This window comes from Oncorhynchus nerka, linkage group LG13 (genome assembly GCF_034236695.1).
Source record: "Oncorhynchus nerka isolate Pitt River linkage group LG13, Oner_Uvic_2.0, whole genome shotgun sequence".
Lineage (NCBI taxonomy): Eukaryota > Metazoa > Chordata > Actinopteri > Salmoniformes > Salmonidae > Oncorhynchus > Oncorhynchus nerka.
Window position 1 is genome coordinate 43,534,650 of NC_088408.1, and position 21,859 is coordinate 43,556,508.

General features: G+C 42.4%; 1 protein-coding gene across 1 annotated transcript in view; it reads left to right on the forward strand.

The window, feature by feature from the left end:
• Positions 1-21,859, forward strand: part of LOC115139552 (ephrin type-B receptor 3-like) — a 104,015-nt gene that overhangs the window by 52,470 nt on the left and 29,686 nt on the right. Inside the window, 6 exon segments of the mRNA XM_029677076.2 lie at positions 849-1,521; positions 7,303-7,458; positions 10,782-11,117; positions 17,656-17,780; positions 19,295-19,457; positions 20,645-20,753. Of these exon segments, the coding sequence (XP_029532936.2) occupies positions 849-1,521; positions 7,303-7,458; positions 10,782-11,117; positions 17,656-17,780; positions 19,295-19,457; positions 20,645-20,753 (1,562 nt within the window).

Below are 21,859 nucleotides of genomic sequence, written 5' to 3' on the forward strand. Positions count from 1 at the left end.
TTCTGTATATAACACTTTATGAATTTGCCAATTTGCATACATATTTTCATTTAATGAAACCCGTAATCAGAGCTTTGCCTCAGTAATTTATGTATTTGTCTCCCAACTGTGAGAGATAAAGAAGTAGGAAGGAAAGAGAGAAAAGGTTACACGTTTCTTTTCGCAAGCTGTAGAGGACGATGCGATCGTAGCTCCGTAATTGAAGGGTAATTGCTTGTGAAGCGATGCAGCGACTACAACGAACCAGGAGAATGAGGTAAACAACCAGTGCTGTTCAGTTGGGACGCACCCGGGTTGACACTCTGCCGTAATTGTGATGAATTCGTTGTCCCTTGTTTCCTGACACATTACCGTGGTAACCAGAGATGAAAGGCCGCGGTGCGGGTGGAAAAGGCCCTCGACTTAACAGCGCCGATCGGGGCGTGATTGAAAAGGCACAAACCAAAAATTGGACTTCTTTTTTCTTTCATCTGTCCGTTCCTAACGCCTTACGCCTAACGCCTCACCTAATTCCTCTCTCCGAATTGTGTTATTGTACTTAGTATCTGAGGCCAGAACAGAGCACTGTACATCATGTTAAGTGCCTCACAAACCCTGGATGTGTTGTGTACTGCTGCTTTCATCCACACCTAAGGCTTATACCAACAGACTAGAGATGGAAATATTTAACACACTCCTTACATCATTCCTTAGCTATCATGTATGTGTGAGAGTGTGTATGTGTGCCAATGTGTTTAAGAATGCATACATTATAGGACATTTGACCTTTGTTTGACCCTAACACTCATCTCTCTCTCTCTCTCATTCCCTCTCTCTCCCTCTCTTCTTCCCTCTTTCTCCATCCACAGTGGGAGGAGGTGAGCGGCTACGACGATGCAATGAACCCCATCCGGACGTACCAGGTGTGCAACGTGCGGGAGAGCAATCAGAACAACTGGCTGCGCAGTGACTTCATCCCACGCAAAGATGTCCTCCGAGTCTACGTGGAGATGAAGTTCACAGTGCGCGACTGCAACAGCATCCCCAACATCCCCGGCTCCTGCAAGGAGACCTTCAACCTTTTCTACTATGAGTCCGACTCAGACTCGGCCACGGAGACAAGTCCATTCTGGATGGAGAACCCCTATGTGAAGGTGGACACCATCGCACCCGATGAGAGTTTCTCCATGTTGGAGTCGGGAAGGGTGAACACAAAAGTGCGGAGCTTCGGACCTCTATCCAAGGTTGGGTTTTACCTGGCATTCCAGGACCTGGGGGCTTGTATGTCATTGATATCTGTCCGGGTCTTCTATAAGAAGTGCTCAACCACCATTGCGAACTTCGCCGTGTTCCCCGAGACGGCCACAGGGGCCGAGGCCACGTCGCTGGTCATCGCGCCAGGGACATGCGTCTCTAACGCACTCGAGGTGTCTGTGCCTCTCAAGCTGTACTGCAATGGGGACGGCGAGTGGATGGTTCCTGTTGGCTCGTGCACCTGTGCAAATGGGTTTGAGCCCGCCATGAAGGACACCCAGTGTCAGGGTGAGTGTGACATCAAGGACACACAATGTCAGGGTGAGTTTTTTACCGGCCATTTTTGGGTCATCACCCAATGTTCTTGTTCCTTTTGACGGCAGCCATTTTGTGCCAAATGCATCCAGATACTGTACATTTACACCCAACTATCATGAAAGAGTGAGAAACACAACACAACACATCATATAGTCAGTGGCACTCTCTCAACTGAGCCTCTACTCTCCTGACCTCAATTTTCCCAGACAGTGAGTTGATGAATAAATAAAATGCGTGGGCGCTGCTGTCAGTAACCTATATGACACTGGAGCAAACTGGAGAGATCTAGGAGGGCCAGATCTGATAGAGAACATAACAGGTGCACAGAAGTCCAGACCAAGGTGAATTAAAACAGCAGGCCAGGGCTCAAATGTACTGATGACATAGTGGAGAGGCAGGGGGGAAGGGGGAGTAGTGGAACGTTGGAGAGCAGGGGAGATGAGAGGTAGGCCACTGTCAGTTATCGTTTGGCACGGCTGATTGTGACGCATGGTGTGCAAATGTGTAAAAAACCACACAGGCCTGTACTTCATACCACCCTGCTAACAGAAAGAGGAGAGGGATGAGAGATTCAGGAAAGAGATCAAAAACGGTAGAACATGTGAAGTAGGGAAGGGGGCTTAGGGATCTTGAAGTCTAAGAAGAACAGAAACGGAGCTAGCTCCCTATATTGCGTTGAATGGAGGTTATTGAATGTGTGCCCACCTTTAATGGAGAGTGGGCACAGTAAATCTAGTGGCAGGTGTGTGGTTAAAAACTCCTTTGGCAGCTCAAGGGCAAAGCCCTGGCGACTGGGCCTAAAAAAACGCTCTCTAAACAAGTCGACCGGAAACCACAGGGGATAAATCTCCCTGCCGTGTCTTTTCTTACCCCCCTTCTCTCTCTCTCTTTTTCCCTCTATAGTATCTATCTATCTATTGCTCTCTCTTCCAAGCCATTGCTCTCTCTCTCTCTGCCAACCTCTGTCTTTTTTTCTCTCTGTGACTTTCTCTGTATTTCTACCTGAAAATCTCTCTCTCTCTCTCTCTCTCTCTCTCTCTCTCTCTCTCCCTCTCTCCTTATCCTCCCCCTCTTTCCTTCTTTATGTATTCCCCTTCCTCCCTTCCTTTATCTAAAGCTTTCATTAATGCCCCACCAGGGCACGGTGAGGACATCCACATGAATATTAATCAATCAATACCCTTTTTTCTCTCTTTTCCTTCCCTACCGCTGCACATTTTTAAACCAACTCATTTTTTTGCTTCCTCACTTCCAATTTCAGCACACATCCTAATCAGTTCCTTAAGCCCTTTGCTCTGCATAAGAGGGTAAGAGACAGAGAGAGGGAGAGGGAGAGGGAAGGAAAGAGAGAGAAAGAAAACAGAGAGAGATGGGAAGTGAGAGAGAGGAGGGAGAGATCTGCAAAAAAAAGAGCCTGCAGGATTAGTATTTTTTTCGGCCTTTTCCTCCTCTTCTTCCCTTCTCCCCCTCCACTCTCCCCCTCTTCGCCCTGTCAGGAGTGGTGCTGGAAGGGGAGGGAAGATGAAAGCAAAGGGGGATGACTTCTTACCTCACTGGAAGCGATTGATCAGCACTTTCAATCATTCACACATACCAACTTACCTCGTTTAAAGCTGCAATATGCAGATATTCCAACTGTTCACCTAATTTCAGTTCATGTGAATAATTTACCATCTAAACTGTTGTGGTTATTGAAATATATTTTCAATAACCAAAAATATTGTATTTTCAACTTGTTTGAAGCTGGTGTACAAAACTCAAAGTAAAAGACGCAAAAACAAAATTTAAACACGGAAAGCATTGAAATAGCGCACATAGAACATATCTATCGCTTCTCACATGCTGACCAAACTGCGCGGGGGTTGATTTGGTCTTCCCACACCAGATGCGATCAGGACACGCAGGTTGAAATATCAAAACAACCTCTGAACCAACAATATATATTTGGGGACAGGTCAAAAAGCATTAACCTCTTGCTTCTACTCGGGACGCTTGCGTCCCAACTAGAGCTCTGGAAATGCAAATGCGCTACGCTAAATGCTAATAGTATTAGTTAAAACTCAAAAGTTCATTAAAATACACATGCAGGGTATCGAATTAAAGCTACACTCGTTGTGAATCCAGGCAACAAGTCAGATTTTTAAAATGCTTTTCGGCGAAAGCATGAGAAGCTATTATCTGATAGCATGTAACACCCCAAAAGACCCACAGGGGACGTAAACAAAATAATTAGCATTTCGGCGTTACACAAACCGCACAATAAAATAGAAAACATTCATTACCTTTCACCATCTTCTTTGTTGGCACTCCTAGATGTCCCATAAACACTATTTGGGTCTTTATTTCGATTAAATCGGTCCATATAAAGCCTAGATATCGTTATATGTAGACTGTGTGATAAACTAAAAAAACATCGTTTCAAAACGTAACGTCATTTTTTTAAATTCAAAAAGTCGACGATAAACTTTCACAAAACACTTCGAAATACATTTGTAATGCAACTTTAGGTATTAGTAAACATTAATAAGCGATAAAATTCATCAGGAGGCGATGTAAAGATCATTAGCTGTCCGTCTGGAAAAATGTCCGGCTAGAAACTCAACGAAAATATCCGGTCCTAGACCTGAGGAGATACGGTGCCCTGCATGTGTTTGACCAAGAAAAAACTCGAAGGGAAATGACAAGACTCTAGACACCGTGTGGAAGCTGTAGGTACTGCAACCTCAGTCAATTAATTGTGGTTCACCTTTATCAATGGGTTCAAGTAGCGCATGGATATATTTTCCCATTTTCAGTGATCAGTTTTTCCTGTGCTTTTCGATGTAAATGCCGTTCTGGTAAAGCCACAGCAGTGATTTAACCAGTTTTATAAATGTCTGAGTGTTTTCTATCCACACAGACTAAGCAAATGCATATACTATATTCCTGGCATGAGTAGCAGGGCGCTGAAATGTTGCGCGATTTTTAACAGAATGTTCAAAAAAGTAGAGGGTCGACTTAAGAGGTTAAACATGTATGGCAATTTAGCTAGCTTGCTGTTGCTAGCTAATTTGTCATGGGACATAAACATTGGGTTGTTATTTTACCTGAAATGCACAAGGTTCTCTACTCTGGCAATTAATCCTCAGATAAAACGGTAAATGTTTTTTTCTAGTAATCTCTCCTCCTTCCGGCTTCTTCTTTTTCTTTGGAATATGGTGGTTGGCAACCAACTTTAAGGTGCATTACCACTACCGACGGGATCTGGAGCGTGGACATCAGTTCATCTTTCAATCACCCACATGGGTATATGCTCCTAAAAACCAATGAAGAGATGGCCGTGGGTATATGCTCCTAAAAACCAATGAGGAGATGGGAGAGGCGGGACTTGCAGGTCATCAAGCATCACAAATAGAACCAAGTTCTATTTTAGCGCCTGGCCACGTAGTTGCTTGTTGACGAGCACGAGAAGTGTGGGTGCAATAATTGAATAACATGTATCTGTAAATTTACTTTGCAACGCTCATGCACACAACGCAAGCGGTGTGGTCAGCATGTTAGACTTGCTTTCAATGAGAATGACAGCTCTATAATTCACATTTTGATATATATATATTTTTTATTTCACCTTTATTTAAACAGGTAGGCCAGTTGAGAACAAGTTCTCCATACACAAACAACACAGAGTTACACATGGAATAAACAAACATACAGTCAATAACACAATAGAACATTCTATATAGAGTGTGTGCAAATGAGGTAAGATAAGGGAGGTAAGGCAATAAATAGGCCATAGTGGCGAAATAATTACAATTTAGCAATTAAACACTGGAGTGATAGATGTGCAGAAGATGAACGTGCAAGTAGAGATAGTGGGGTGCAAAGGAACAAAAAATAAATAACAGTATGGGGATGAGGTAGTTGGATGAGCTATTTACAGATGGGCTATGTACAGGTGAAGTGATTTGTGAGCTGCTCTGACAGCTGGTGCTTAAAGTTAGAGAGGGAGTTATGAGTCTCCGGGTTCAGTGATTTTTGCAATTCGTTCCAGTCATTGGCAGCCGAGAACTGTAAGGAAAGGCGGCCAAATGAGGAATTTGATCAGGTTGCAGGTTTAAAGAGGAAGCTTTAGTTGGGATAGTGCCCCATCAAACCTGAATATTCGCCTTTTCAAGTTCTCATTGACCAAAATATATATATTTTTAACAGGACAATATGATAGAATATGATACGCATTGTAACTTCATAGTGACCTTGAAAAAACTATTTGCATAGTTGCAAAGTTCACAAGCACAACTAGCATGTTCACGAACATGACTAAGAAGACAAATGTTATTTGAGGTAAAATGTTATCATGCCAGGATGTTAGCGCTTTTTGTTGTTGTGGGTGTCTGTGATTAATGGTGGAAGAACAAACACACTCAGTGTTAATGCACACCACTCAGCAGCTAATGCGGCTTTTTACCAATATTATACATTCACACACAGCGAAACGGTGACAAATGTGACAAGAACCAGTCCCACAGTGCTACCACTGACCTCATTTCTAAATTATACTTTCCACAGGAAGCAAACAAACCCAGTAGCAACACAGCAATGAACAGTTTGAACCAAAACCAAGCAACCTTGACATTGACGAGTGAGTTAGCGGCATAGCGGGTCATGCTAAGCAACTTTGTTGTCTCACCTTCCCTTTTTTTATTAACATACCCACCTCCATTCACCTTTTAACGAGACAGTTTAGTGAGAGATAAATAGATAGAGACGGCTGGAATGTTCCGGATCAGAGTGCCATCTACTGCCTATGCTATGCTTCCCTGTCCTGCATGCTAGCTCATAACTTATCAGTTATAAACTTCTAAACAGGCCCTGTAAAAATTGATAGGGAGTCTACAAAGGGCACCGGTCGACAATGTTATAACTACACATCAGAGAAACTATGCGCTCTTTGCTTGAGGCGTTATTTATTGATTTATTTTATTTTATTAATGTTTTACTTTTACCATTTAGCATTGAGAACAAATTCTCTCTATGACAGATATTTTATCCATTAGTGTTGCAGTAAATTGGATTGATTTGAAAAAAGGAAGACGATAGGCACACTTTTGAGAAAAGCTTCTTAGTATTGAGAGCATGTTACGGTGAAGTGAAGGCTGTTCCCAAGTGTCATGGAAGTGTGTGTGTGTGTGTGTGTGTGTGTGTGTGTGCGTGCGTGCAAGTGTGCATATGTGTGTATGCAAACATGCATATTTGTGTGTGTACGTCCTTGTGCATGCATATGTGTGTGTGTGCATATATTTGCGTGTGTATCAGGGATAAGAGAAGGAGTTCAGAGGAAGGCTTCACGCTAGTGTGTGTGTTTGTTCTGAGGGGTGTGTTAGTAATTTGGCATGACAGTGTGTGCATCTGTGCACGGGTTTATGCAAAGGACTGCGTGTTTCTTAAAATGCCCTCTTCCTGTAATGTTGCTGGGGGATGTGGTCTCCAGAGAGGCGGAAAAAAGGAAAACAAAAACAAACAAACACACACACACATGAGATAGCCATAGTTTATCACAGAAGTGAGTGCCAAGACAATGTGCACACACACACACACTGACAAATGCAAATGCAAATGCAAATACAAACAACTACAACCTAGCTTTACACAGGTACAATTTTGCTATTCTTGAGATTCAAATGAGTGCTTTCATTCACCTGTGTTAACCTTGTCCACCTTATCTGTGTAGTTCCTGGCTTTTGGACTCACTCCTTTGATCTCTCCCTTTCTCAGCTTGCAGCCCGGGCACGTTCAAATCCAAGCAGGGTGAGGGCTTCTGTACTCCCTGCCCACCAAACAGCCGGACCAGCTCTGGAGCAGCTAGCTTGTGCTCCTGCAGAAACGGCTACTACCGCTCAGACACAGACTCACCTGACAATGCCTGCACCAGTACGTTTTTTCTCTCATTTAGTTGCTGTCTTGCATACACACAAACAAACAACACACATTACAATATGCTACTACACTCAAGGGCCTGAATATACACTGAGGTTGTGGGTATTGTTGTGTGTTCACTTTTGCAGACATTAAGCCATTCCCGACCTCTTCCAAGACACTCAAAAAACGATGAATTTCTCGCTGGACTATGACCTTCACTCACCACCTTTATCAGCACTCTCTGAAGGGCCTGAGAACATTCCCACATGTACAACAAACACAGCCACTCTCCCAATGTTTTCCAAGCGCTATCCCAACGTTATCAGTGCCTTTTGCACACCGTAGCCTATCCGCCTGTTCAGCTGCCACCTCTCACTGGCAGAGTGTCTTAGTTAAGAGCAAAGAGAGCACGCATACACACACACACACAGGGAGTAATCCTTTCACTTGTGGTGAACAGAGGGCCTATTTTGTCTTGTTGTTAGGAGTTTTGCTTGATTCTCCCACAGAGCAGGCAGAGATAAGGCCACAATAATTGGATAACAATTGCTATGCCGCTGCCAAGAGTCTCTCTTGTCCCTCGTAGCTGTTTCCACAAGCACACATATTCATGCATGCTCACAGGAGTGCACAGGCAGGCGTGCACGTAAGTGGTGCGCGGGTCAGCTGTTTGGTCACCCGCACCCACCCGCAATTGCTAATAACCCATTCGCAACCGCCCGACTATAAGTGATAAAGAGAAAATCTGAGGCCCGCAACCGACCCTGACCTGCTAATATAGAAAATGTGCTTTAGTCTACAGTCAGATATGGTGGAAGGTTTTTTTGACAGGGGTTGCAGGATTTGTTTTGCCTGATTTATATATGTTTCTGCATATAATTTCAAACATTTTGGTAGACTATTTGTTAGTCTATAATTAGATATATGCAGCTTCTCTTCTGTTATTATATGTTGCCCTAGAAGAGTAATTAAACCCTTGCTCACCAGAATAACATCATAAATAGAGAAAATGAATGCTTTAATGTAGTTGATTGTAAAGTTCTCTGTTACCTCTGCTTCTTTTGCGGAGCAAAGACATTTAGGGACTGTGGAGAAATAGCAATCGCGTGATTTGCTGTGCAAGATGTCCAAGTGACATCTGTCTGACCAAAGTAACAGAAATCTATGACAACGACACAACATGTTTCTGAAAAGATTTCAGTTTGTATTGGATGCATATGTTATGTGGTTGAAATACTATCAGCTGTTATGATGCTGTTAAAGATAGCACCTCTGCAGATGATATCTAACAGCGTATTTGCATTCTCTCAAGTTGCTGAAAGAAAGAAATCATATTTCTCCACTCCTGTTCCCGAGCCAAATGTTTCCCCAGGTTTGATTTATAATTTTACTGTAAGAAATCCTTAATTCTGCAGGAGTTAATATTATGTATATGTGAGATTTCAGTTTCCATTTAACCTCTTTCGACGAGCAATCCCGGATCCGGGATCGTAATCATAGCCTCAAACGAATTAGCATAACGCAGCGGACATAAATACCCCTAGAAACTTTTCCTATTCATGAAAATCGCAAATTAAATGAAATAGATATATTCAAACACAAGCTTAGCCTTTTGTTAACAACACTGTCATCTCAGATTTTCAAAATATGCGTTACAGCCAACGCTAGACAAGCATTTGTGTTTATCAAGTTTATCAAGGCATAATGCTATGCTAGGCTCTGCTGGCAGCAGGCAACATTTTCACGAAAATAAGAAAAGCAACCAAATTAAATCATTTACCTTTGAAGAACTTCGGATGCTTTCACTCAGGAGACTCCCAGTTAGATAGCAAATGTTCCTTTTTTACATGCTTGGCTGAGAAATCGACCGGAAAATGCTACCTATACAACGCCAAACTTTTTTCAAAATTAACTCCATAATATCGACAGAAACACGGCAAACGTTGTTTAGGATCCATCCTCAAGGTGTTTTTAACATATATATTCGATAATATATTCGTCGAGACAATTGGTTTCTCATAAGAAGCGATTGGAAAAATGGCGACCTCAGTATTTTACGCAAGATTTTCTGCGGGAGACACCATGTGACCACTTGCTATATATGTTCCCTTACGGCTATTCTTAAATGGAAATGCGTAAAAAGACGTCAGAATGCTGTAGACACCTTGAGGAATACGTGGAAAACGTAAGCTCATTCGTAGCTCATTCACAGCCATATAAGGAATCATTGGCATGAGGCAGTTTTAAAAGATGCGGCACTTCCTGGTTGGATTTGTATCTGGGTTTCGCCTGTAACATCAGTTCTGTGGCACTCACAGACAATATCTTTGCAGTTTTGGAAACGTCAGAGTGTTTTCTTTCCAAAGCTGTCAACTATATGCATAGTCGAGCATCTTTTCGTGACAAAATATCTTGTTTAAAACGGGAACGTTTTTCATCCAAAAAATGTAATAGCTCCCCCTAATGCATAACTCATCTGAACAGTAGGTTACAGTTCCCTTGACGTGCCATAGACCTATTTGAAGTCCCCGACTTGACTGGGACTGTTGAATTTGTATAGCGCCTAAAAATCTTCACATATAACATAGCTAGCACTGCTATCTTCCTCTTTTACCACTTCACCAAATCTTTCCCAAACATTACTTTTCTGGCCCTCCCTTCTTTTTGTTTTCAACTCTCTTATTGAATTAAACTCCGGCATTATCCTTTTTGTGGATCCACTTTTTTCTGCCCGTTCCCAACAGCATTTGGCCTGTATGCTATTTGGCTCATGTACAGTTAGGCCCTTAAGCTTAGGCTTAAACACTAATGCCAAATAGCCTAAAATAATGAAAGATAAACCTCAATGTAGCCTATAAATTGCACAAGAATTATACATTTCTGGATTTTTAAAGATATTGTTTTCTCTTTATTCAACTCACCCACCCTTCATCCACACAATATTTCATGACCAAAAACCCGCCCGCCCTGATATAACCGTGGGGACTGCGGGCTATGAATTAACCCGTGAATCACTAATGTACGTGCCCGCACACAAACACACACTCTCATACTTACAGAAAGAGTTGCACTGTCTTTTTATTTCATATTGAGTTTTCTCTAAGCACTCAAAACACAGAGAGAATTAACCCTCATCCATTACCACTACCACCAAAGGCCTACTGAAATAGAATCTATTAGATTCTACTCTCTGTTCTAAATATATTTCATGTCCTGTTGAATTGTTCAATATTTTTGCTTTGTCAATCCTTCTGTCATGCCAATAAAACGTATATGAATTGAAATGAATTGACACTGTTTTCTTCATTTTTTCTTCTTCTTTCCTTCCCCCACAGCCATCCCCTCTGCACCGCGCAGCGTCATCTCCAACGTCAATGAGACCTCCCTGGTCCTGGAGTGGAGCGAGCCGCGCGACTCTGGCGGTCGAGGTGACATCTTCTACAACATCATCTGCAAAAAGTGCCTGCCTGAGCGTGGCATGTGCTCGCGCTGCGACGACAACGTGGACATCTCGCCGCGCCACCTGGGCCTGACGCAACGTCGTGTGGCGGTCCGCAACCTGCAGGCACACACCCAGTACAGCTTTGAGATCCAGGCCGTCAACGGCGTGTCGAATAAGAGCCCATACACTCCGCAGTTCTCCGCCGTCAACATCACCACCAACCAGGCCGGTAGGTAAAACCATGGCTAGTCCATAGGATCGAATAAAACTTTATTGTTCCATTGTGAAACGGACAGTTGTCTTTTGAATGTCTTGTGTTGTTCCTAACCTAAAAGATAAGACACATGTACAGATTGAGAATGAATGGAAGTGAAACATGTTCAGCTGCAGAACAGCGTTTTGAAGTAGGTTAGCGGTGCTCAAGGGTACAATGGCAGTGTGCTGCAATCGGTGCTGTTTACGATAGGGTGAAGCATTTTTCAATATTAGATGATGGTTGCTTCAAGGAAAAATAGATAGTGATTTACAGCAACAAGGCAGGTAAAAGCAGACATTTGTTCAGATACATTTCCTCTGCATGTAGGTGTGAGTTACATACAATATATGTATTTTAAGTGAAGATTGAGAAGAAAAACAGTTGAATGAGATTTACAGAAGGACAATTTCACACGCCCACAGCGCTCGGCACACACCACCGCAAATAGCGATAGCGAGGCAGTGCTGCTTGTATGGCTAGGCATTGAACCGACACTGTTCAGCCCACAATGATCAACCCACTGTCAACCCACAGCATCTTCAGTAACTAGGCCACCATAGTATTCTGCACCACCAAGCCCGATGCAATCTGCCTTTGGTTTGCTGTATGGAGCTTGTGTGTGGATATCTATATTGTGTATTGTTGTGTAGTTTTCCCTGCTGTATGCCTATATAGCCTGGGTTTGGGTCTGGGTCTCTGTTTTGAGTTTACCCTTATGTAGGCCTATAGCTAAGGTTTATTTGTTGGTCTTTGATTTGAGTTTCCCTTGCAATAGGCCTTTTAGCTGGGGTTTTGCGTTTCTATGTAGAGTTTGCTCAATCTACCTGTAGTTGGGGTTGTGTGTTGGTTCCTATGTGGAGTTTTCCCTGGTGTAGGCCAATAGCCAGGGATTGTGTATAAGTTTCTGATATATAGCTGTGGTTTGTGTATGGGTCGCTATGTAGAGTCTGCTCTTTAGACAGGCTCAGACAGACCCTGGGATTATCCCTCTCCTCAGCCATGTGTCCCTCATCTCCCTTCTGTTCCTCCTCAAAGCCTCACGAAAGGAATGGGAATGGCCCACTGTTTGTGCCTCTGGCTCTGGTGGGGATTCCGTAGTCCCCCATTGTTGCGCAAGGGTCGGGCACCGGGTGCCACACGGGTGACAGGCATAGACGCCAGAGCAATGGAGCAAACGGAGCAGCTGCAGACCCACTCTCAAAATATGGGTGCAAACGTGTAATTTCTCATTTTCAATGATTAGTAATGTTTTGAGCTAGTCTGTATTGAAATAGATATGTCCATATTATATATGATATAATAATTAACAGATTGCATTTTGCACCCCTCCCCCCGTCACCTCAAGATGAGTGGTTTTGACTACTCAAAAGTTTTGCTTCGCTCCCGCACGACACGGTTTTGGTATAGTGGACAAAACATTTTATGCTGTAAATGTCATATTGATGTTCTTATAAAGACAGTATGACAACACTTTCTAGGACAACACTCCTAGAAAATACAAATAAGTTGTGTGTCAACTACAAAAAAATATATATATATATTTTACCTTTATTTAACTAGGCAAGTCAGTTAAGAACAAATTCTTACTTTCAATGACGGCCTAGGAACAGTGGGTTAACTGCCTGTTCAGGGGCAGAACGACAGATTTGTACCTTGTCAGCTCAGGGGTTTGAACTTGCAACCTTCCAGTTTTTAGACCAATGCTCTAACCACTAGGCTACCCTGCCGCCCCAGACATGCTAGCTAACTTGCAAATCCGGGTTAGTTATCAATATCTGTCCCAGTTGAAATGAGTTGGCTAGCTAGTGTCTGCCAACCGTTTGCTGTCTAACCAGAACTAGAATGGCATTCTATCTGGCCAAATTTAAGGATTTGTTCGTCTAACCACACACTGACATGCACAGCTCTCTGGGTGAGGTTCTGAGGTTCTGTCTTCAAGTCTTCAGTGGGTGATGAAGCTCCTTCCATCTATGTAATTGTATTACAGGTTATGGACAGGTGTAGTCAGGTGGCAGGAGAGGTGGAGTGCATGACACTCCATCCTTTGAGTTTGCCTCAACCCATGGGCCAGCAGGCAGAGTTCAATAACTACAGGCAGATGTGATACGGAGGAGAGTGGCACTCTTCTCATACCACTCTGAAGGCTACTGACCAGGAAGAAGCTTTGCATACAGAGTAATATGAGAAGAGTGCAATTGCTGAAGTTATGTAGCTATTCTAAATAAAAGTGTTTTGATCACTTTCAAGTGTAACAGCTCCATGTAGAATAAACCATACTTCACATGATACTGTAGAAGCGGGGTTCTGCTAATATAACAGGTTGCAAATATTATACCTTCCTGTGTGGTGTCCCGTATAAGACAGAAGTTCCCTGAAGTTTGAAGAATACACAGGGTCCCCCACTATTGATAATAGCATTTGATTAAATAATAACAAAAAAAGATAATAAAAAGTAATATGTGTCTTGTATCGTTTTAATGCTGAGTGCAAGGTCTCTCCCAATTCAGACATCTGTATCAACCAGTCTTTCAGTCAGAGAACTCTATTTCAAAAGCATCTCTTCGGTCCTTGATGAGTGACACATGTATTGAAAGGGTGATATTACTTAACAATTGTCATGTACTGTCTTATAAGTAATCACCTTTTGTCCCTTCTGTGGTGTTTGCCAACACCTGATGGGCATGGCAGTGCAGATCAGCTCCAGGCCCCTCTCATCACAGATACTGGTCATGAAGGAGCCTGACTTTGGGTCCTATATCTGACCCAGCTCCTATATCACAGACTGAGGGAGAGAAAGACTGTCACCATAGAGTCATGGTAGACGACATTAGATACACGGTTGAACATAGCCAATCAGAGATCCTGATTCACAAGGGACACGTGCTAGCATGGTTGTCATTTCTCACTCTGGCCCTGGAGTAATCCATTGGCACAGTGGAAAGGGTCACCTTCTTACAACATACAAGACACACATGTACACACAGAATTGATTACATTATCAATGGTGGTTAGGTGAATTCCAGGTGTCCTCCATTACTCTGAACCGGGACTGGTGTCTGGCCACTGCCTCAGACTTCTGTAACAGCTCCTGATATGGCAGGAGGTTTCCCACGATGCTGCTGAACAACAAATCCACCAGGTTGAAGCCTGTGAATTAAATAAAATATCATCACTCAATAAACATACAGTGAGAAAAATAACTATCTCTAGTTTGGAAGTAATTTATATGCTAATAGAGGGACTGTAAGTACAGAATAGATTCAGGCTAGTGACGCTGATGCCGTTTCTATGCAACCAGCTGTGTACGTTGCTGAATGCTTGCTGATACGTTTAGCTATTTTCTGCCAGAGCCAAAGCCACAAGTACCATCCTTTACTTATTTTTGCCCTAGAAAATACACAAACTTTTATGAGAACATGCATGTTGTGGCAGACACCCCCGAATGCTAGCTAACTTGCAAATCCGGGTTAGTTATCAATATCTGTCCGAGTTGAAATGAGTTGACTAGCTAGTGTCTGCCAACCGTTATTGAAAGAAAGTTTGAAAGAAAGTTGGCTACATCGTATGATTAGCTAGTATCCAATGCCTGCCCTGTATTGACACTAAATGCAAATGTGCTACAATTAGCTGCTGATAACAAGGTAGCTAGCTAACATGAGATTTTCTCATCTTTCTCATCTGACATGCTACATCACATTACATATTAGCGTGATATGTTTACTTAGCTACAGTATCATTCCCCTTTCATCTGTGGTATCATAGCTAGCCTGGCTTGCTAGAATTATCAAATAATGTTGTATAATGAAAAGTAGATAGCTAGCTGGTACCAATATAATAATGAACAGATACCATTCCTGGCCATCTCCATTCCTGGCCATCTGGCAATATTGTTGAAATACATTGGAGGTTGGCACCAACTTTATGGAAGCCCATTTTCACTCCTATTTGCTGAGCGAAAATGTAATGTGCGTAATGTTGCACCCAGATGCAAACTTGACAACATTGTCCAAAAACTCCACATGGCAGCTGGGGGTGGACCACAATGTGTTGTCTCTGGGAAATTGGTATAATTGGCAAAAGTGGGCATGTAAGTAATCCATACCAAAACCCTCTAGTACGTCGTAACTAACTCACTTACAAAACTCAGTTTTGGACGAGACTTACTTTATGACCAACATTTTCCTATTTACACTTTGTCGTCAATTTTGACACTAGACTAAATGTTTCTGACTCATATTGATGCCAGATAGGCCATTTCGTATGAGATTTGTGTATTGCCTTCAGTTGCTCTTAAACATTTTCATGGTGACAGCGCTTCAAACAATGGCGCCAAAAAAAGTTCAGGTCTGAGGAAAATTGGAACATTTTTATGCTTGCTGAGACAACACCTTTGTTATTTCTCATACTTTTTATGATTATTATGTTTCTTCACAAGTTGTTGTCAAATATGTAGCCTACTCACTGTGGTATGTTGTTAAAATGGCCACTATTAAACAGAATGACAATTTGAAAATGATTTATAGTAGACTAGTCTTGTAACTGCAGGCTACAGATTTGTTCAAATGTAAAACCCTCTTATTTTCTCTCATCTTAAAAATTCAAGATTCTCCAGGTAGGCTACAGTAGGACTTGTGTAGGATATGTGGTTTTAAGAACCAAAACGTGATTAGATTATGTATGTAGTGCTTTTCTTTGTTTCTATTAATCAAATTAGGACTACACAATATCATATGCAGGCTGTATATGAGTAACTCCATTTTTTTTGTAGGTACTCCAGTTTGCATTTTCAAGTTGATAGTTCTTGTTCAGTACCTTACCAGATAATTGCCATATTGAGAAAATTATTTTTTACATGTAAAAAATAATTAAAGTTCATTTTTTTATTGTACTAACTTATTGTGATCACGTTATTTCTGACAAAAAGAAAAGGAAAACCTAACAATTTACCAATGCTTTTTCTTAACCTACCAATTACAACATTAAAATTCTAATCCTTATTGGGTAAAACAATATTATTCCTCCCATTTTCGATTTCATTTCCTCATTGTCATGCGTTATCCTGGCCACATTCTTAACAGTTTGGCTTGTCAATCACTCACTGTGGGTGGGGAAGGAGCAGGATGTTTTTGTGAGTCACATGGTTGGGAGGATTTCAGACCAGTCAATTGGAGGTGGGATTTTCAGGGAAGTGGGTAGATTAGTAAACTAGTTTATTAAAACTATTTTTCAATATAAATTATTGTGTAAAAAACCTAAGAAAAATTGTTGTGTTCTGTCAAATAATATGTATTCCACATATTAAGAAACAGTATAGAATTGCAGGAAAATGTATTCCAAAAATATACTGATCCTCTCCTGCCACCCTCTCCCCGCCAAGCTTTTGCACCCCCACTTTCACACAATGCACCCCCCAGGAGGAGTGTAGGTCAGGGGGGAGCAGCAGGGGGGAAGGAGAGACACCACCCCGATCAGATTATCCTTAGATTCCCTACCATTCTCGCCGCTCTCTGCATTCCACTTTTAAGACCAAAAATAAATAGAGGCGATAAGCCGTGTGAGGCCCGCCATGGTTACTGGTTACTCCCCAGTGTCTCGGCCAGGAGGAGGTTCCCAGTGACCTGGGGAGTTTGCCCAGGGAGTATTGTCTATGGGGAGAGGTTTGAGATTTTCAGGGAGGAATGGGTGGCTGGTGGTAGGCTACTACATGGGGATGGAGCTTTGGGTTAGGGAAGAAAGAGAGAAAGAGGGGAGGGAGTGAGAGAGAGGGAGGTCTAGGGTGGTGGGGGTGACAATGACAAGGAGAAACAAAGGTTCAAAGTACCGGACTTGGGGATTAGAAACTGTTTAACAAAGATTATTGGCGGAGAGAGGGAGAAGGGGGGTGGGGGGGACGAAGAGGAGAATACTAGGAGTAAAAGAGACAGATGAAACTGGGGAAGAGAATCATTAAGAGGGGGGACATTTTTGGGCATACTAAAGAAGGACTGAAGTGACAATGGATGTTAAATAAAAGCGAATGATAGGGTAGCAACTAGGGAGGTGAGGATGGATCAGGCCTGGACATGCCGAGAGAGAAAGGAAGAGAGAGAGAGAGAGAGACAGACTGCTGTGTGTAGTCATATACATGTCACAAATAAAAGAGTGGGTTGAGAAATGAACCTGATGTGGGTGAGGTCATGTATTTGTGCGTATGTGCACGTGCATGTGTGTGTGCCGCACAGGGTGGGTATTGGATCTTACAAATACTAAGCGCCACCATTTTGTTGATTGATTCCCTCGTTGCTGAGAAAGAATCACAGATCCCTTGTCTGGAAAAGGAACAGCAGAGCTATAGGGAGAGAGAGTGGCTGGCTGCATAGCTTACCAAGTATAGCAAGCACAGCACATAACAAAGCCCTGCAAAGCATCAATATGCTTAGGCTTGTGTAGATATACAAAGGGTGTAAAGCTCCGAAAACACACAATACTGAATTAAAGTGCATATTTCCTTCCCTCTACCCCTCTCTTACAGCTCCATCTGCAGTACCCACAGTTCACCTAATGGGGGCCACAGCGAGCACCATGAGTCTTTCCTGGCTGCCCCCTGAAAAACCCAATGGAATTATTCTGGATTACGAGATTAAGTACCATGAGAAGGTAAGCAACAATGTAAATCAACGCTTCTTAATTCTACATCCTATTTCACAAGTCTTATTTCTGCCTCTGTTGCATGCTGTAATAATATTGCCCCGTAGGAAATAATTCAACACCACAACAATAACAACAACATTTATGACAAAGTCTTAATCCCGTCCCTCTGTCCGCCGGGCGTTTAGTTGATCCTTCCTTCCTGCCTTTATTCCTTCTTCCCCTCCCAATTCTTCCTCCTTTTCTTTTCTGTTTACCATGCAAATATTCAAAAATCTTTATAAAAACGATATTTTGCTACGAGAGTTCTGTTTCTATCAAATTGACTTGTTGATGATAAAAGGCTGTGCGTGATGACATAGTGGGCATAAAAATGCTTTTGGGGTTACATTTCCATGTAATTAATAAAACATTTCATTTATTATTAAATTTTTAACTCTACTGGTGATTTTGTCAAAATAAATGTTGCATTATATAGTGAATGTGCCCACTCCGGTCTTGGCACGTGCGCTCTAACCAACAGCTCGCAGATACAGTGCGGGTTGGCTACCTACTGTACATGATGAGATTTTTATTTGTCGAACTGCAGCCAATTATCGATAATTTTGTCACCAAAATAAGACCCTCTATATACATTGGAAAAGAAGCATCAAGCTCAGTAACTTTCACCACCCTGTGGAAGTTCATCATAACCTAATTATATATAACTGCATGCTTTCCCGAGTCATGGTGGGAGTACCACACACCATATCCTGTTATTAAAGTTTACAAATGGAATGTTAACTGACAGATTTGCTGTTGCCATCAGGCCTTGACATGGACTTTACTTGCATAATTTATTTATTTATTGAATTTTTTATTTCACCTTTATTTAACCAGGGAGGCCAGTTGAGAAAAAGTTCTCATTTACTACTGATCTGGCCAAGATAAAGCAAAGCAGTGCGAGAAAAACAGCAACACAGAGTTACACAAACAAACATACAGTCAATAACACAAAATAAAATAAAAATAGAATCTATGTACAGTGTGTGGAAATGTAGAAGTGTAGGGAGGTAACGCAATAAATAGGCCCTAGAGGCGAAAATAATTACAACCTAGCATTAATACTGGAGTGATAGATGTGCAGATGATAAGTAGTGATAGTGAAGTAGTGAAGTAGAGATACTGGGATGCGAAAGAGCAAAAAGGTAAGTAATAATATGGGGATGAGGTGGTCGGGTGTGCTATTTACAGATTGGCTGGGTAAAGGTACAGTGATTGGTAAAAAAAGGTTGGATGGAAACCTGGTTAGTGTCTCTCTATGTTTGTTGTGGTGTTGTACCCACCGATTAAAGCTCCCCATCTATTTTCGCCTCGCGCTGCCTCTCGCCATCTGTACGGTGAGATTTGTTGAACACGGCATGTGCCACAAAGCGGGTGGAGGGAAGGCGATGTATATGGATGATATGATTGAGGGGATGTTGTTTGATTAGTACATTTTTTTAAGCATTTCTTAACCCTTCTCTGTGCGTTTGGTTTGGCAGGACCAGGGTGAGGCCATCGCCCACACCATGACAGCCCAAAGGAGCTCTGCCCGCATCGAGGGGCTCAAGACGGGCACGCCCTATGTGGTCCAGGTCCGAGCCCGCACAGTGGCTGGGTACGGCCGCTATAGCAGCCCCGCCGACTTCAGCACCAACCTAAAAAGTATGAATTAATTCACTCTTTTTCTCCCCATGAGCGGAAATTGGAGTTTGTCAAACAGTCTAAGACACATACAGGGACGGCATTGACACAAGCATGCATCAGAATACTACTGAAATTCTCACACGCTGTAAAGGTACACATCTCTTGTGGTTGCAATGGTGACTCACAACCTGGTAGCAGCACGGTGCTTGCAACACTAGGTTGTGGGTTTGCTTCGTGCGAGGGCCACATATAGCCTGTTGTATAAGTGTTCATTTTAAATCACTTTTGGATTAATGCATTGGCTAACTGACCATATTACATCACTTTCTTCCTACCTCCACTTCCTTACCCTGTGCCCCTGCTTATAAATATGTAGAGGCTCAAAAGCCTTACAAAAGGTTTATACTTCTTTAGGCTTATCATTGAAATAATAAACCTTTGCTGCCTGTCTGCCGATGTCACGGTTTTCTTGCGGTGACGGAGAGTCGGACCAAAATAATAAAGTAAACACAAAATACTAAGACCAGGGCGTGACAGCCGAATCATTTATGACGATGTCTCCCATTATTTGACTGTCATTCCAATTTATATTAGAGCCAGTTAGGCTAGAGTACTGTAACGTGAATCTAAAGGTTTAATCTGACAAACTGACAATAGCCTTTCCATTTTCTCTGATGTAGAGTGGTGAACACAAGTGCATGCCTGTCTTTACATAAGCATATGGTTTCAAGGAGTAGGTGTAGGAGTGGTTTCTAGGAGTAGCTGAAGTGTAGGAGTTGAAAGCCTATACAGATGTAGGATCTTAATTTCATCACCCTGTTGCAGGAGAACAGGAATGTTTTTACTTGGAGTTTATTTGAGGTTTAAAAAGGCTTCTGAAGTTTGTAATTTCCACTTTGAAATTTCAGACTTGATTTACCCTTAGGAAAAATGTATCAACCCCTACAAAAATGTTCACTAATAATAATCCCCATAATAATAAAAAATGCCTGTTGTAGCAGGATTATTGTCCTGCTGTAGCAAACTGTCTCAAATCATTCTATACAGGTGGGAGATGCACGCATACGTCACAAGGACAAAGTGATGTCGGGAGTTCGCCTAGTCGGAGGGTGTGAGGGCCGTGTGGGTGTAGTGTGTATGTATTTATGTGATAGTGGTGACAGGTACCTATGGGTAACCCTGACCTCTAACCTCTTGACCTCTAGGTGACCCCGAGAAGTCTCTTCAGGAGCAGCTGCCCCTTATTGTTGGTTCTGCCACCGCAAGTCTAGTCTTCATTATCGCTGTCGTCGTCATTGCCATCGTCTGCCTCAGGTGAGAATAAACATAGTCGATACTACCCAGCGAACACATTGTTGTTTAGATAACGTTGAAAAAGTGTCTACGTCCGACATTGAAGCCACGTTCATTATCAAAAGCAGTTGACCAAGCTCACACAATAATAGCTGACAATAAGGCGTACTTCAGTTTGTGGATGAAACAATGTTAGCATAGCAATGTTAGCAAGTGATAAAACTGCATATTTATGGTAAATCCTGGCATATTTGATTTACAGATTGAAACACCCACACAAAAACTAAATGGAAATGTTAACTTTTGAATGTGTTTACGTCCTTAAACACACAACAGAAAGACAGGGACACTCTGCACTGGCTGCCACCTAAGAGGTTTGCGAGTAGGAGATTAGCTCGTCCAGTGGATAGTCCATACAGATTTCACTCCCAATCCCTCGCTAGGCTATCCCATGGAACAGAGCATGAGCTTCAGCTGCTAGAAGCTATTAGCCCTGCATTCATGGCCTTGTCATCAAGTTCCCGGGTATATGCACTCGGACGCTGCCCGTCCCAAAAAAATGGACACGGCCCATCCCTATTGATTCCTATTCACTTGTAGGATATTTGTCCATTTAACTTTAATATCCATTCAGTTCTTGTAAAAGCCTGGCCGTGGTCTTTCAACTCTACTGTACATAGTACTACTCATATGTCACTGGGAGTCTGCAGGTTGGCGAAGCATACAAGTTTGATACCCTCCCTTTTGTCGACTGGTTGGCACTCATCCGCCTCTCGCAGTGACATGGTTCACTGTGAGCCGCCCGTTCTGACAGGCCCGGGCCCTGTCAGGCTGAATAGTCTCTTTCTTTGTCTTAGCTTAGCTCGCTAGCATCTGCCACGAGAGAAGAAAAAAAAGAAGGAATACTCAGAGGCTCCTTGGCATATTCCGTAACTGCATTGGAATTGGAAATGAGATGCAAATCACCGGTGGGTATTATTGCCCCGGTTACTGGTTAGACAACAAAGGAACCACATTAACATGTAATTTCAACAACCCCACCCCCTTCGCCCTGTCATAGCTATCTCCCCTGCATTAATGGGCTGATACAGAAGAAATAAGAGAAAGAGGAGGATGAACAGAATAAA